We start from the raw sequence: 15,362 nt of genomic DNA, 5'->3' as shown, positions 1-15,362 counted from the left end.
AACATTATAGCTACAAGCTATATTATAAAATGGCATCTAACTATGATAGTGCATAGTGTGAAAGTAGTTCTACATACGAGGGGCCACTGAAAAGTTCTCAGCCCAGTCAAGAAGAGAATGATGTGGAGCCATGAAACCTACTTTCCTGATACTTTTCATTTCAATGAGGCAAATGCATCTAGCAAATGGTCCCAAGTATAGGGAAACCAAGAGGTACATAATCAAAATGAAAAATATCTAAAAACCCGCCTAAATCGGCACTTGGACGATCTAAAAGACAGGTTGTCCATGTGCCGATAATTGAAACAGGTTTTAGATGTATCTAGAGGCAACTTAGGCCTTTTTACTGCCACTGTATTCCCAGAGCTGAAAGGGGCATTTTAGGAGGAGTGGTGAGGGTAGAATTTGGGCAGAACATGGGCCGACCTAGACTTAGTCATGCTGCAAGTATAACCAAAAGTTTTACAAGGCTGCTTGGATAGAACTTATACGTTGTGACTTAGGTGATCTAAAACGATGTCTAAGTGCCCAGAAGGTATCCAAAGTACAGACCTCCCCCCACCCACTCCCCCCAGTGATCACTGACACCCCCCCCAAAAAAAAAGAAATCTGAATAAAAACATACATACCTGCCTCCAGAACATCAGCACCTGGAATAGGTAACTGCATAGAGGTGGCTTAAGTAGTCTGGGGGGTGGGCTAGTGATCCAGGCCCAGAAGCCACTCTAACCACTGCATTCATGATGAAAAATGTGAGTCCACCCAAAAAAACCATACCCTACTGTATTGCCATATAGGTGGCACATGCAGCCATAAGGGCTATTGGGGTTGTAGACAGGTGGGTCTAGTAGGTTTTGGGGGTGTTTTGGGGGGTCTCACCATGACCTGCAAGGGAGTTGTGGTGAGATGTTTATGTGGCACCCTTTTTGTGAAGTTCACAGCAGTGTCCTGGAAGGTGCCCCACTACTGTGTTGCCAAGTCTGGGTGGCTAGTTCATCACTTTGCTGACCCCTTCCACGTCCAAAAGGTTTTGTTCTAGGCATTTGGGACTTGAACGATTTGTTTGGAAGAGAATGGGGTATAAAGATAGACAACTTGGTTTTCTGGAGGACGATCAAACAGCTGGACATAGAAGTAGACGATTTTGGGGGGAAAAAAATTTGGACATATTTTTCAAGAATGGATTTTAGACACTGCCGATTTTGGGTGACTAGTGCTCTAGGCCCATAATTAAGGTGACCTTACGTCCCGTTTTCAACGGGACAGTCCCATTTTCGGGCCGATCGTCCCGTTGTCCCGACCCACCGGAACTTATACATTGTGACTTAGGTGATCTAAAAACAGGTATAACTGTAGGAAACTACCCCATGTCATTCTTTAGTGTCTTATCTCAACTGCAGACTTTCTACACCAGTATTCTTCAATACAAGGCTTGAGGGTGAGTGGTTGTGCCTATTCATACTCCGATTCCTCCCTCTCTCCTCAAAGAATGACATGGGGATGGTTTTCCATGATTAACTACGGGGATGGGGACAAATTATGTCCCCGTGTCATTCTCTACGTGGTGACCTATTGTCAGCAGATTCTTTATCACTGTATTGTCTATATTTTCACCTCCTCCCTTCCTATTATATCTTTTCATTCTAGTTCTAGATTTTTATTGTTTTATATTAAATATTGTAAGTTAGTCTCCTATGAGTTTTCCTTGTTTCATTTTCCCATATTCACTTTGTACGTAAACAGCTCAGTTTATTTTATATACCATAAAGAAAAACAATTAAGTAGAAATGTGAGCAAAAGGGCTCCACAGATGTCTATTTACCTTTTATAAAAACAAAAACAGGTACCTAGAGAACAAGCTGGAGAAGCACTCAAATTCTCATGTACAAAGTTCATATCTGTTCCAGAGACGGTGTAAATTTGTACATGCATTCTGTGTGTGCTTTGTAACTCCATCCACACTATGCACCTATGAATGCGTATGTAAAAATTTGTCATCGTAAACCGCAGTGTTTGCTCTAGCAGTTCAGCAGTATATTAAGATTAATAAAACTGTAAACTTTAAAAGTATACATCTTTTGGCACACTATAGTTTCTAAATGAATTTACCCCCCACACACAATTTTATGAGAGCCTTTTTCCACGTGTAATACACAATTTACAAACAGAAAAATGTTATAACCCCTCATAGTAAAGTAAAATAGGAACTTTTACACCTGCACACCTTTAGTTAGGTCTCCTTTTATCAAGCCGCACTAGCGGTTTAACACGCGTAATAGCACGCATTAAACCGCCGGCCGCGCTAGCCGCTAACGCCTGCCTTGATCAGGCGGTAGTTTTTTGACCAGCGCAGGGGTTAGCACGTGATTAAAAGTCGCATGCGCTAACCCTGCTGCGCGGCTTGATAATAGGAGTCCTTAGTTTCCAAAAAGAAATTCCCTGGACAGGTACAAAGTTACCCTTATAATTTTATGCTTCTATTTATGTGGGTGAGGTTTTGGGAGAAAAGAGTATGTGTGGAATTGAAAATTCAGTATCTATGGATGTTCCTTTCTTTGCTGACTCCAATTTACCACCTAGGACTACCTACTTAAGCAGTGGCTAAGTACAGCTGTTTTGTGAAACTATTCCCCAAATTCTATATATGGCACTAAAAGATTGGTGCTGACCAGAATGGCGCATAGCACAAATCTATAAAAGGTACTTGCCATATACAGAATCACACTTAGCACCCATACGCATGACTAACATTTAGACACACCCATTTAGGTCAATAAAAACCAGGCCTAAATACTTGTACCTAAGTTATACATGGATCGGACATATTCTATAATTTGTCTTTTAGAAATGCCCACAATCTGCCTATGCTCCTCCCCTGGCCACGCCCTCTTTTGAGATTCACGCACTAGAATTTACAAGCACCACTTTATAGAATGCACTTAAAAATCTATGTGCGTAACTTCTAATTAGTGCCAATTAGCATCAATTATTAGGTGTTAATTGCCAATTATTGGTGCTGATTAGCTTGTTAAACAATTGTGCATGCAAACCTGTACTGCACACAGATTTGTGCATGCAACTTAGGTTGCACTATACAGAATGCAAGCTCATGGCTAAATTTAGGGGCCCTTTTACTAAAGTGTGGTAAAATTTAGGCATAACACATTCCAACATGAGGGAGGAACAGGTTATTCGCTAATGTTCCCACTAGCAAGCAGAACCTGCAAAAAATTAACACGGGAGCAATTCCCACTTCCCACATTAAGTCTGCATTATCCAGTTAGTGCATGCTAATCTTAATGCACTAGTTGATAATGCAGGAATGAATGCCCACTCAAAAATATATTTTTAAAAATTGGTAACACACAGGTTATCATACACAAGCAGGCAAAATAACACAAAATGCTTTAATGCATTTCTGCATAGCCTGTTTGGCCAGATTCTCTTTAGGACTCCAATCTCGGTGGATTCCTAAGAAGCGACCACTGATCACATGTCAATCATGCATCGCCATCCTAAAGAGAATCATATCTGCATCACTGAACAGATGCCTTAAATGTAGGCCAGCACTTTGCAGGCCTACTTTTAAAAAAAATGATTTAAAACTTTATTCACAAACATTAAATTTGATCAAGCAGCAGAGATTATAAAATCAGAAGAAAAAAAACAAATAAAAAGCTTATTACAAAAATAAGAAATCTATCTCTCCTTCTTAGATCACTATAGTCGAGGGAGAGATTAACTTAAAGGAAATAGTTCAAATATTCCAAAGGTTACAAACTTACAGCCTGTTTTACAAAGCCACGCTAGTGGCTGACGCACGGCAACAGCCCCGAAGCCCATTAAATCTCTATGGGCTTTGGGGCCGTTACCGCACAGCTTTGTAAAACAGGCCCTAAGAGATTCGAGCTAAACAATTATATCAATCCTTAGATGGTTCATTAACTCCAGAGATCTTCTTCATATCCAAAAAGGTCTTCAGATTGTATGGTTAAAAAAAACCAAACATATTTCAACCCCAGATATTTTACAATGCATTTACATGGGTAAGCTTGAAGAAAGGAGGCTACTATAGATGGTGTCTCCTTCCTTAAAACTAAAAATCCTTTCCTTCTAACTTGTGTAGTTTTAGTTACATCAGGATAGATCCATATCTTTTGACCACAGAACAACAAATGTGAATTACAAAAAAAAACTGAGAACTAAATTTAAATCATTCTCACAGGCCTACATTTAAGGCATCTGTCTTGCGCCTACAAAGACACATAGGGACGCTTCAACACACCCAAGGCCACTTCTGGGTGAAACCACACCCACGCCCCACCTTGGGCATGCTTAAGCGACCTATGCGTCTCCATTGAAATGTGACACGTGCCTACAATGTGCGACCCAATTGGCTGAGAGACGGCGGTAGTCCTACCATTGGGACGCACATTTGCAGAATCAGGCCCTTTGTGTGTGTTAATCTTGCATTAAGGCTTAATGCTCTTTAGTAAAAGGGCCCCTTAGTTACTTTGAATGAGGCAAATTTTTAACCCAGGAATGTAAGACACCTAGACGTGCTTGAAAATTGCATGATTAAATCCTTCTGAAATCTGTCCTCAAACCAACTTGTGCTAGTCTATTACTGGTACTTAATATGACCTCTGATAAACCTATTACTCCTTGTGCTAGTCTACAGTATTACTGGTACTTAATATGACCTCTGATAAACCTAACACAATCTTTTGTTTCTTTTTCATACAGGATCTGGACATAAGTTTTGATCCTAAATGCTTCCTAGATGTTAATGTGCATAAAATAGATGCCATTCAATCAAAAACAGAACCAGAGCATCTTCTGAACACATCGCAGATTCAAGATGTATGCTTAGTGGGAAATAATTGGAGGGGCTTGGGCCTAAGCATGAGTCAGCAATTTGAGCCTGAAAATAGCCTAAAGTGCCCAGTGACATATGGAGGATCATGGCCAATCCATTCTCAGAAAGCACAGTGCAGTAAGAATAGTTCTGCCAGTCTTCATACACTTATCAGTCCAGGTGTACTAATAAATCAAGAAATCAATGGCTTTCAAAGTGATACAACTGCCTTGTCAAACCAGTCCAGACCACATTTCATAAATTCCAACCAAGCTGAACAAACCGAGCCAGCTAAAAATCTTAAGCCATTAGACCCTAAAGAAGCATATATTACAATGTCAGTTTTCATGACCACAACCAAACTTCAGGGAACTTGATTTTAAAATATTTGAGAAAATAAAGACAGTCCCCGAGTTAAGAATGAGTTACGTTTTTAAAGCTGCTCTTAAGTCGGATTTGTATGTAATTCAGAACTTGTAGATTTTAAAATTCATGCTGCTTACCTCTGCTCCCAACTGAAAAAAAGAGCCAACTATCCCAGTGTTCCCTCTAAGGCAGGGGTGTCAAAGTCCCTCCTCGAGGGCCGGAATCCAGTCGGGTTTTCTGGATTTCCCCAATGAATATTCATTGAAAGCAGTGCATGCAAATAGATCTCATGCAGATTCATTGGGGAAATCCTGAAAACCCGACTGGATTCTGGCCCTCGAGGACCGACTTTGACACCTGTGCTCTAAGGCAATGTTTCTCAACTTCTTCAAGCCAAGTGCACCCTAAGTCTAATAAATATCAACCGAATACCCCTGCCCAAGCTCCACCCAGACCCACCCCCATAAAAATAGTACTAATTTTAATGCAATTTCTTCCATTCATTTTTCATATACACACAATATAATCTTATTAATACATAATGGCAAACACAAAATTAAAAAAACACAAAGCACACTGTACACAGAGAAAATGTTAATTATCATTTATATTCATTTTTTTTTCACCTCTGTAACAACTATAGAAAAGCAGACAAATATAGGGGTCCTTTTACTAAGATGTGCTAGCCATTTTAGCACACGCTAAACGCTACCGTGTCCATTATAGTCTATGGATGCGTTAGCATTTAGCGCGCACTAAAACGGCTAGTGTGCCTTAGTTAAAGGACCCCATATTGCAAAATATAGACAGTAGATATAAATTCTCAAAACTGACACATTTTGATCACTAAATTGAAAATAAAATCATTTTTCCTACCTTTGTTGTCTGGTGTTTTCATGAGCTCTGGTTGCACTTCTTTCTGACTGTGCATCCAATATTTCTTTCTTTCTGCCTCTTGTATGCTCTCCTTCGGACCTTATTCCCTTCCCCAGCCAGCATCTCTCTGTCCTTCCATGATTCCAACTTTTCCTCCTCTCTCCTCCACCCCTATTGCCATCAAGTCTCCCTCTCTTTCTCACTGTCTATCTGTCTTTCTCTCATCCAAGGGTTCTGAAGGAACTAAAGGAAGAGATAGCGGAACTACTGCAGCAAATTTGCAATCTATCCCTGAAAACAGGCGTGATCCCAGAGGATTGGAAGATAGCCAACCTTACGCCCATCTTTTACCTTTGTTGTCTGGTGATTTCATGAGCTCTGGTTGCACTTCCTTCTGAATGTGCATCCAATATTTCTTTCTTTCTGTCTCCTGTATGCTCTCCTTCGGACCTTATTCCCTTCCCCAGCCAGCATCTCTCTGTCCTACCATGATTCCAACTTTTCCTCCTCTCTCCTCCACCCCTATTGGCAACATGTCTCCCTCTCTTTATCACTGTCCATCTGTCTTTCTCTCATCCAAGGGTTCCCAAGGAACTAAAGGAGGAGATAGCGGAACTACTGCAGCAAATTTGCAATCTATCCCTGAAAACAGGCGTGATCCTGGAGCATTGGAAGATAGCCAACGTTATGCCCATCTTTAAAAAGGGATCAAGAGGTGACCCGGGAAACTACAGACCGGTGAGTCTGACCTCCGTTTTGGGAAAAATGGTGGAAGCACCGATAAAAGACAACATTGATGAACATTTTGAAAGAAACAAACTTCTGATAACCAGCCAACATGGTTTCTGCAAGGTGAGATCGTGCCTAACAAACTTATTGCACTTCTTCGAAGGAATTAACAAACGGATGGACAGAGGAGACCCCATATACATCATATATCTAGATTTCCAAAAAGCCTTTGACAAGGTACCTCATGAACGCCTACTTTGGAAACTCAAGAACAATGGGGTGGAAGGAGACGTACATAGATGGATCAGAAACTGGTTGGCAGGTAGGAAACAGGGTAGGAGTGAAGGGCCACTACTCGGACTGGAGGAGGGTCACGAGTGGTGTCCCACAGGGCTCGGTGCTTGGGCCGCTGCTATTTAATATATTTATAAATGATCTAGAAACAGGGACGAAGTGTGAGATAATAAAATTTGCGGACGACACCAAACTATTTAGTGGAGTTCGGACTAAAGAGGACTGCGAAGAATTGCAAAGGGACTTGAACAAACTAGGGGAATGGGCGACGAGATGGCAGATGAAGTTCAACGTTGAGAAATGCAAAGTACTACATGTGGGAAGTAGAAACCCGAGGTACAGCTATATGATGGGAGGGATGTTATTGAAGGAGAGTACCCAAGAAAGGGACTTGGGAGTAATGGTGGACATGACAATGAAGCCGACGGCACAGTGCGTAGCGGCCGCTAAGAGAGTGAATAAATGCTAGGTATAATCAAGAAGGGTATTACTACCAGAACGAAAGAAGTTATCCTGCCGTTGTATCGGGTGATGGTGCGTCCGCATGTGGAGTACTTCGTCCAATATTGGTCGCCGTACCTTAAGAATGATATGGTGTTACTCGAGAGGGTTCAGAGGAGAGCGACACATCTGATAAAAGGTATGGAAAACCTTTCATATGCTGAGAGATTGGAGAAACTGGGACTCTTCCCTGGAGAAGAGGAGACTTAGAGGGGATATGATAGAGACTTACAAGATCATGAAGGGCATAGAGAGAGTAGAGAGGGGCAGATTCTTCAAACTTTTGAAAAATAAGAGAACAAGAGGGCATTCGGAAAAGTTGAAAGGGGACAGATTCAAAACGAATGCTAGGAAGGTTTTCTTTACCCAACGTGTGGTGGACACCTGGAATGCGCTTCCAGAGGGCGTAATAGGGCAGAGTACGGTACTGGGGTTCAAGAAAGGATTGGACAATTTCTTGCTGGAAAAAGGGATAGAGAGGTTAAGATAGAGGATTACTGCACAGGTTCTGGACCTGTTGGGCTGCCGCGTGAGCGGTCTGTTGGGCACGATGGACCTCAGGTCTGATCCAGCGGAGGCATTGCTTATGTTCTTATGTTCCCTCCCTTCCTGCAAAGGGAATGGGGAAAGACAGAGAGAGAGATCCATGGTGCATCTCTCCCATCCCCTCTACTGCCACACATTTCTCCCTCTCTCATCCCACGGAAAATGTGCAGAATTTTTCACTACTGCCCACCAGCCCCATGCCTATTTCTCCTTCTATCACCCCTTTTCAACACCATGCCACATCCCTCCCTCCATCACTAAGTCCGAATATTCCTCCCCTTGCATCCCCTTCAATCTGTCCTTCTGTTCCCTCTGCACCACCATATCCAACATTTCTCCCTCTGATCCTTCTCTTCCCCATGCATCTCTACCTCAATCCTCTCTCTGTGACCAACAAATTTCCTCTTTCTTCCTTTCCCCATGTGCACCATCTCTTTCCCTCTCACTTACACACTCATGCCCAACAATTCTTCCAGGTTAATGCTTCCTTCCTCAGTCCTTTCTGTGCCTCATGTTCATGCCCCCTCCCTTTCTTCTGTGTCCCAAGTTTGTGTTCCTCTCCTTGCCTTTGTCCCAAATTCCCCCCTCCTTTGTCCCTTTCTCCCACAATCATATCCCCTCTCTACCTTATTTGCTACAATACCCTCGCTCCTTTCAGTGCTGTCCAGCTAGGCTACTCCTTCCTGCCTTCAGCCGCACAGAGATGCGTTGCAGGCAACTGCTCTTACACGCTGCATGTGGCTGGCCCAGAAGCCTTCCCTCTGTTGATAGCTATGCCCCTAAATAGCACTCAGCATCACTGCCACTAATATTCAGCATCACATAGCCAATCAGACCCTGATTGAATACATAGAAACATGATGGCAGATAAAGGCCAAATGGCCCATCTAGTCTGCCCATCTGCAGTAACCATTATCTCTTTCTCTCTCCGATAGATCCCATGTGCCTATCCCAGGCCCTTTTGAATTCAGACACAGTTTCTGTCTCCACCACCTCTTCTGGGAGACTGTTCCATGCATCTACCACCCTTTCTGTAATAAAAGTATTTCCTTAGATTACTCTGGAGCCTATCACCTCTTAACTTCATCTTATGCCCTCTCATTGCAGTTTCCTTTCAAATTAAAGAGACTCGATTCATGCGCATTTACTTTACGTAGGTATTTAAACGTCTCTAACATATCTCCCCTCTCCCGCCTTTCCTCCAAAGTATACAGATTGAGATCTTTAAGTCTGTCCCATACGCCTTATGATGAAGGCCACATACCATTTTAGTAGCCTTCCTCTGGACCGACTCCATCCTTTTTATATCTTTTTGAAGGTGTGGTCGCCAGAATTGTACACAATATTCTAAATGAGGTATCACTAAAGTCTTATACAGAGGCATTAATACCTCCTTTTTCCTACTAGCCATACATCTCCCTATGTAACCTAGCATCCTTCTAGCTTTCGCTGTCACCAAACCACGAGGAGAACCAACAGAGAAGGTAACCAACCGGGACTTAAATTGTCTATACACAAATGCTAGGAGCCTTAGAACCAAAATGGGAGAGCTAGAAGTTATAGCCAGTAAGGAGGACCTTGACATAATTGGAATCACTGAAACATAGTGGTCCAAGGACAACAAATGGGATGTGGTCCTACCTGGGTACAAACTCTACAGGAGGGACAGGACACACAAGAAGGGTGGAGGAGTAGCGCTGTATATAAAGGACTCCATTCCTTCAACCAGGATGGAAACAACAGTGAGGGCGGACAGCTTGGAATCACTATGGGTTAAGCTGACAGGAGGAAATGGAGCGGACATTAAACTGGGACTGTACTATAGCCCACCAGGACAGCCAGAAGCAAACGACCAGGACTTGGAGGCCGAATTGAGGCAGGTATGCAAAAGTGGAAGTGTGGTGGTTATGGGGGATTTTAACTACCCTGGAATAGACTGGAGCATTGGACACTCAAATTGCATGAGAGAAACAAAATTCCTAGAGGCGGTGAGGGACTGTTTCATGGAACAGCTGGTCACGGAACCAACACGAGGGGATGCCACTCTTGACCTAATCCTCAACGGGCTAGGGGGACTCGCAAAGGAGGTGGTAGTAAAAGCACCACTAGGAAACAGCGATCACAACATGATCCAGTACAAACTAAAAATAGGAACATCAAAGGTGAAAAGAACCACAACGACAGCACTCAATTTCAGAAAAGGAAATTACGAGGCCATGAGGAAAATGGTGGGAAAAAAGCTCAACAACAGCTCAAGGAAGATGGAGACCGTAGAAGAAGCCTGGGCCCTACTCAAGAGCACGGTGCACGAGGCACAAGACCTATACGTCCCCAGATTTAGGAAAGGGTGCAAAAAGAATCGAACAAAAAACCCGGCGTGGATAACAAATGCAGTAAAAAAGGCGATAAGTGACAAGAAATCATCTTTCAGAAAATGGAAATAGGACCAAACAAAGGACAACCAGAAGGAACACAAAAGGCACCAAAAAGACTGTCATCTTAGGAAAGCAAAAAGAGAGTATGAGGAGAGACTGGCGGGGGAAGCAAGAAACTTCAAACCATTCATCAGGTATGTGAAGGGGAAGCAATCAGCCAGGGAGGTAGTGGGACCATTGGACGATGGAGACAGGAAGGGAGTGGTAAAGGAGGAAAAAGAGATAGCTGACAGGTTAAACAAGTTCTTCTCATCAGTCTTCACGAGAGAGGACACATCCAATATCCCAGAACCCGAGGAGACCAAGATGAAAAGCTGGTCCAACTAGAGGCGAGCCGAGAAGATGTCCTCCGACAGATAGACAGACTGAAGAGCGACAAATCACCAGGTCCGGATGGCATCCACTCAAGGGTACTAAAAGAACTGAGAAACGAAATAGCGGAAACACTTCACCAAATATGTAATCTATCCTTAAAAACTGGGGAGATCCCAGAGGAAATAGCAAATGTCACGCCCATCTTTAAGAAGGGATCAAGGGGTGACCCGGGAAACTACAGGCCGGTCAGCTTGACCTCGGTCCTGGGAAAGATGATGGAAGCACTGGTTAAGGACACAATCTGCGAACACATAGAAAACAATGGACAACTGAAGGCGAGCCAGCACGGCTTCTGCAAGGGAAGGTCGTGCCTCACGAACTTACTGTACTTCTTTGAGGGAATAAACAGCCAGATGGATAAGAGGAATCCATAGACATCATCTACCTTGACTTCCATAAAGCCTTCGACAAGGTACACCATGAACGGCTGCTTAAGAAGCTGTGGAACCACGGGGTGCAAGGGGATGTCCACCGATGGATCAAACACTGGCTGGCAGGTAGGAAACAGAGGGTTGGAGTAAATGGCCATTACTCAGACTGGCAATGGGTCACGAGCAGAGTTCCACAGGGATCGGTGTTGGGACCGCTCCTGTTCAATATATTTATTAACGACCTGGAGACGGGGACAAAATATGAGGTCATTAAATTTGCTGATGACACCAAACTCTGCAGCAGAGTCAGAACCACGGAAGACTGTGAAGACCTGCAAAGGGACCTGACGAGACTGGAAGAGTGGGCAATAAAGTGGCAAATGAGTTTTAACATAGAGAAATGCAAGGTTATGCATGTAGGGAAAAAGAACCCCATGTTCAGCTAGAAAATGGGGGGAATATTGCTAGGGGTCAGCAACCTTGAAAGAGACCTGGGGGTGATGGTAGACACAACATTGAAACCATCAGCACAGAGTGCAACAGCCTCAAAGAAAGCAAACAGAATGCTGGGCATCATTAAAAAGGGTATCATAACCAGGACAAAGGAAATCATCATGCCGCTGTATCGTGCAATGGTGCGCCCGCACCTGGAGTACTGTGTCCAATACTGGTCACCGTACCTCAAGAAGGACATGGCAGTACTCGAGGGGGTCCAGAGAAGAGCAACTAAACTGATAAAAGGTATGGAAAATTTTTCATATGCTGACAGATTGAAAATGCTGGGGCTGTTCTCTCTGGAGAAGAGGAGACTTAGAGGAGACATGATAGAAACCTTCAAAATACTGAAGGGCATAGAAAAAGTAGATAAGGACAGATTCTTCAAACTGTGGGGAACCACTAGCACTAGGGGCCACTCGGTGAAATTGAAAGGGGACAGATTTAGAACAAATGCTAGGAAGTTCTTTTTTACCCAGAGGGTGGTGGACACATGGAACGCACTTCCAGAGGTTGTGATAGGCCAGAGCACAGTACAGGGGTTCAAGGAAGGTTTAGATAGGTTCCTAAAGGAAAAAGGGATTGAGGGGTACAGATAGAAGCACAGGTAGATTATAGAAATGGTCAGGAACCACTTCACAGGTCATGGACCTGATGGGCCACCGCGGGAGTGGACCGCTGGGCAGGATGGACATCTGGTCTGACCCAGTGGAGGCAACTTCTTATGTTCTTATGTTTGGCCACCTTAAGATCATCACATAAAATCACACCCAAGTCCCGCTCTTCTGTCGTGCACATAAGTGCACATAAGCTCTTTACTCCCTAATCTGTACCGTTCCCTCAGGTTTTTGCAGCCCCAGTGCATGACCTTGCATTTCTTAGCATTCAATTTTAGCTGCAAGATTTCAGACCATTCTTCAAGCTTCGCCAGGTCTTTCTTCATGTTATTCACACCATCCAGTATGTCTATTTTATTGCAGATTTTCGTATCAACCGCAAAGAGGCAAATCTTACCCGACAACCCTTCAAGTTTCAAGTTTTATTTAAATTTGATAATCGCTTATATATAATTTACTAAGCGAGTTACAATAAAATATAAAATAAACATACAATTTAACGTACAACTTTCGTATCATCCGCAAAGAGGCAAATCTTACCCAACAGCGATATCATTTATAAAAATGCCTCTCTGACATGAAAACCTGGATGACAAACAACAAACTACAACTGAACGCATCTAAGACCGAACTCTTATGGATCAGGAAAAAAAACACCAAATACACACGCCCAACACTATCATGGGACTCCACTCTACTAACGGCAACAGATCAAGTACGCAGCCTAGGAGTAACCTTAGACGGAAACCTATCCTTATCCTCCCACATATCCCAAATAGTCTCTACCTCCTTCTACTACCTCCGCCAACTGAGAAGGATTAAACCCTACATCTCCACACCTGACCTAGCCCAACTCTTCTACGCATATGTCCTCTCCAGAATGGATTACTGCAACTCCCTATTTAATGGAATAACCAAAAAAGATCTCAAGCGCCTCCAACGGGTCCAAAATGCAGCTATCCACCTCCTACACAGCCTCAACTACCATGATCCCATCTCCCCAGCACTCAGCGCTGAACACTGGCTCCCAATTAGCCAATGCTGTACATTCAAGGCCCTGGCAATAGCACATAAAATAATTTATGCCACCACTCCCTCCTACATAAAATCCAAGCTACCCATCTACATCCCCACCCGCGGTATATAAGAAATAAATAACATAACATAACATAACACCCTCCGTTCAAAAACGGAGATACGACGGAAGGTCCCTCCTCTCAGAAACCGCCCACAAACGCTCCTACAGCCACTTCATTCCCAACTCTGGAACCAACTCCCCCCTCAACTCAGACTACAGAACTCACTAATGACATTCCAGAAAATGGTAAAGACCCTCCTCTTCAACTAAAGTCCCCTCAGTCTACACCCAACCCCTTAAACCCTACATCTACCCTTCTTTCTCCATTCTAATCTTCTGCCTAAATTTCTGTATAGTCCACTCTCAGCCTATACTCAAATAACTCATATCTAAACTAAACTACTTATATTTAAACTACTGTTCTTAATTTGCTTTATAGTCCCTATATTTAAACTGCTGCTCATATGTCCAAGTATTTAAATCTACTGTATAATCTTGTATGTCCAATTCACTCCATTGTGAATGTTTACTTGTAAACCGTTCTGAGCTACTGGGAGGACGGGATAAAAATCTAAATAAATAAATAAATAAAATAAAACAGGCCCAAGAACAGAACTTTGAGGCACACCACTGGTAACATCCCTTTCTTCAAAGCGATCTCCATTGATCACTACCCTCTGTTGCCTTCCACTCAACCAGTTCGTGACCCAGCCCATCACTTAACTCCTAGACGCCATTTGTCATGGTTGTCAATGAAAAACTAGGCACTGTTTATAGAGTCACGCCTAGTGGGGCTAAAGCAGTCTTAGGCACCAGAAGGCACTGAATCCTTAAGTACACTGCCATTTAGACCAGGATTTTCTTGGCCTAAATGAGTGGACCTAAGTTAATCCAAGCCCAAACTCCACCCCGAATCTACCCCTAACCACGCCTAATTACCAGTAGGTGCTTTAGTGTAGACACCTACCTCGAAGTGGTAGGCACCTACTGGCATATTAATTTTTTTAAATTGGTTTTCAATTATTTTTAAATGGTACTTTCAATTATCATTGCTGTTTAAGCCAATTAAAAAGATTAAGTTATGCACCTAGATCAGCTAAGCGTACCGATCTAGGCGCCTCACTGTAGGCATCTTTTATAGAATCAGGGTCTTAGTGCTATGGTGGTCTGTGGGCAGAGCCAGTACTTAAGCAACTCTGTAATTGTTGGTACTAGACCCCTAGTTTGTATCATGTTAGGATACAACCTTGTACTGTAATTATGTGAAATTGTAACCTGTTAACTATATACTATGTATGTTTAACCTGTAACCTGTTCTGAGCTCTTTGGGGACAACAAGATAAAAAAATGAATTAAATAAATATTCGGTCTGTGAACAGATTAGGTAAGTGGATAAAGTTAAGCCAGCAAAAGTGCTGTCCTAACTCTATCCACCAAGCTAACTGTGCAACCGTTAAGCTTCCGGGTGGGCACAGGGACCCAGATATTCAATGCTAGTGCTCTGACATGGCCCGGCAATCAATATCTGGGCTCAGTTCAGCTTAATAACCACTTAACACTATGGGCTAAATATTACCCCCTAAATTTTCTGTTTGAGGCAATGAAGGATTAAGAGGCCCTTCAGCACACACTAACTGAATTAGAATATACTAAATGCTAAGAAGCCTATGGACCTCTTAGCATTTCATAAGCTTCCATTAGCTCATACTGTGCTGTAGTAAAAGGGTGTTTTAATGATTTGTTCAAAGCCAGGAGGAAAGTGACAAAGACTATTCCTCCACTCAAATCTTTAATCGTGAAAGCAAGCATACAGTTTGCCTT

The 15,362-nt window shown here is 43.0% G+C and overlaps 1 protein-coding gene across 2 annotated transcripts in view; it reads left to right on the top strand.

The window, feature by feature from the left end:
- IL7R (interleukin 7 receptor) overlaps positions 1-5,263 on the top strand; it is a 37,133-nt gene extending 31,870 nt beyond the window's left edge. For both annotated transcript variants that reach the window (XM_033932928.1, XM_033932936.1), the window contains exon 7: positions 4,747-5,263. In XM_033932928.1, the coding sequence (XP_033788819.1) occupies positions 4,747-5,235 (489 nt within the window). In that variant the 3' untranslated portion in view covers positions 5,236-5,263. The remainder of the gene's footprint in view (positions 1-4,746) is intronic.
- Positions 5,264-15,362: the final 10,099 nt, after the last annotated feature.

This window comes from Geotrypetes seraphini, chromosome 1 (assembly GCF_902459505.1).
Source record: "Geotrypetes seraphini chromosome 1, aGeoSer1.1, whole genome shotgun sequence".
Classification (NCBI taxonomy): domain Eukaryota; kingdom Metazoa; phylum Chordata; class Amphibia; order Gymnophiona; family Dermophiidae; genus Geotrypetes; species Geotrypetes seraphini.
The sequence above is the reverse complement of the archived record's forward strand: the minus strand, read 5'-3'. Positions and strand labels throughout refer to the sequence as shown.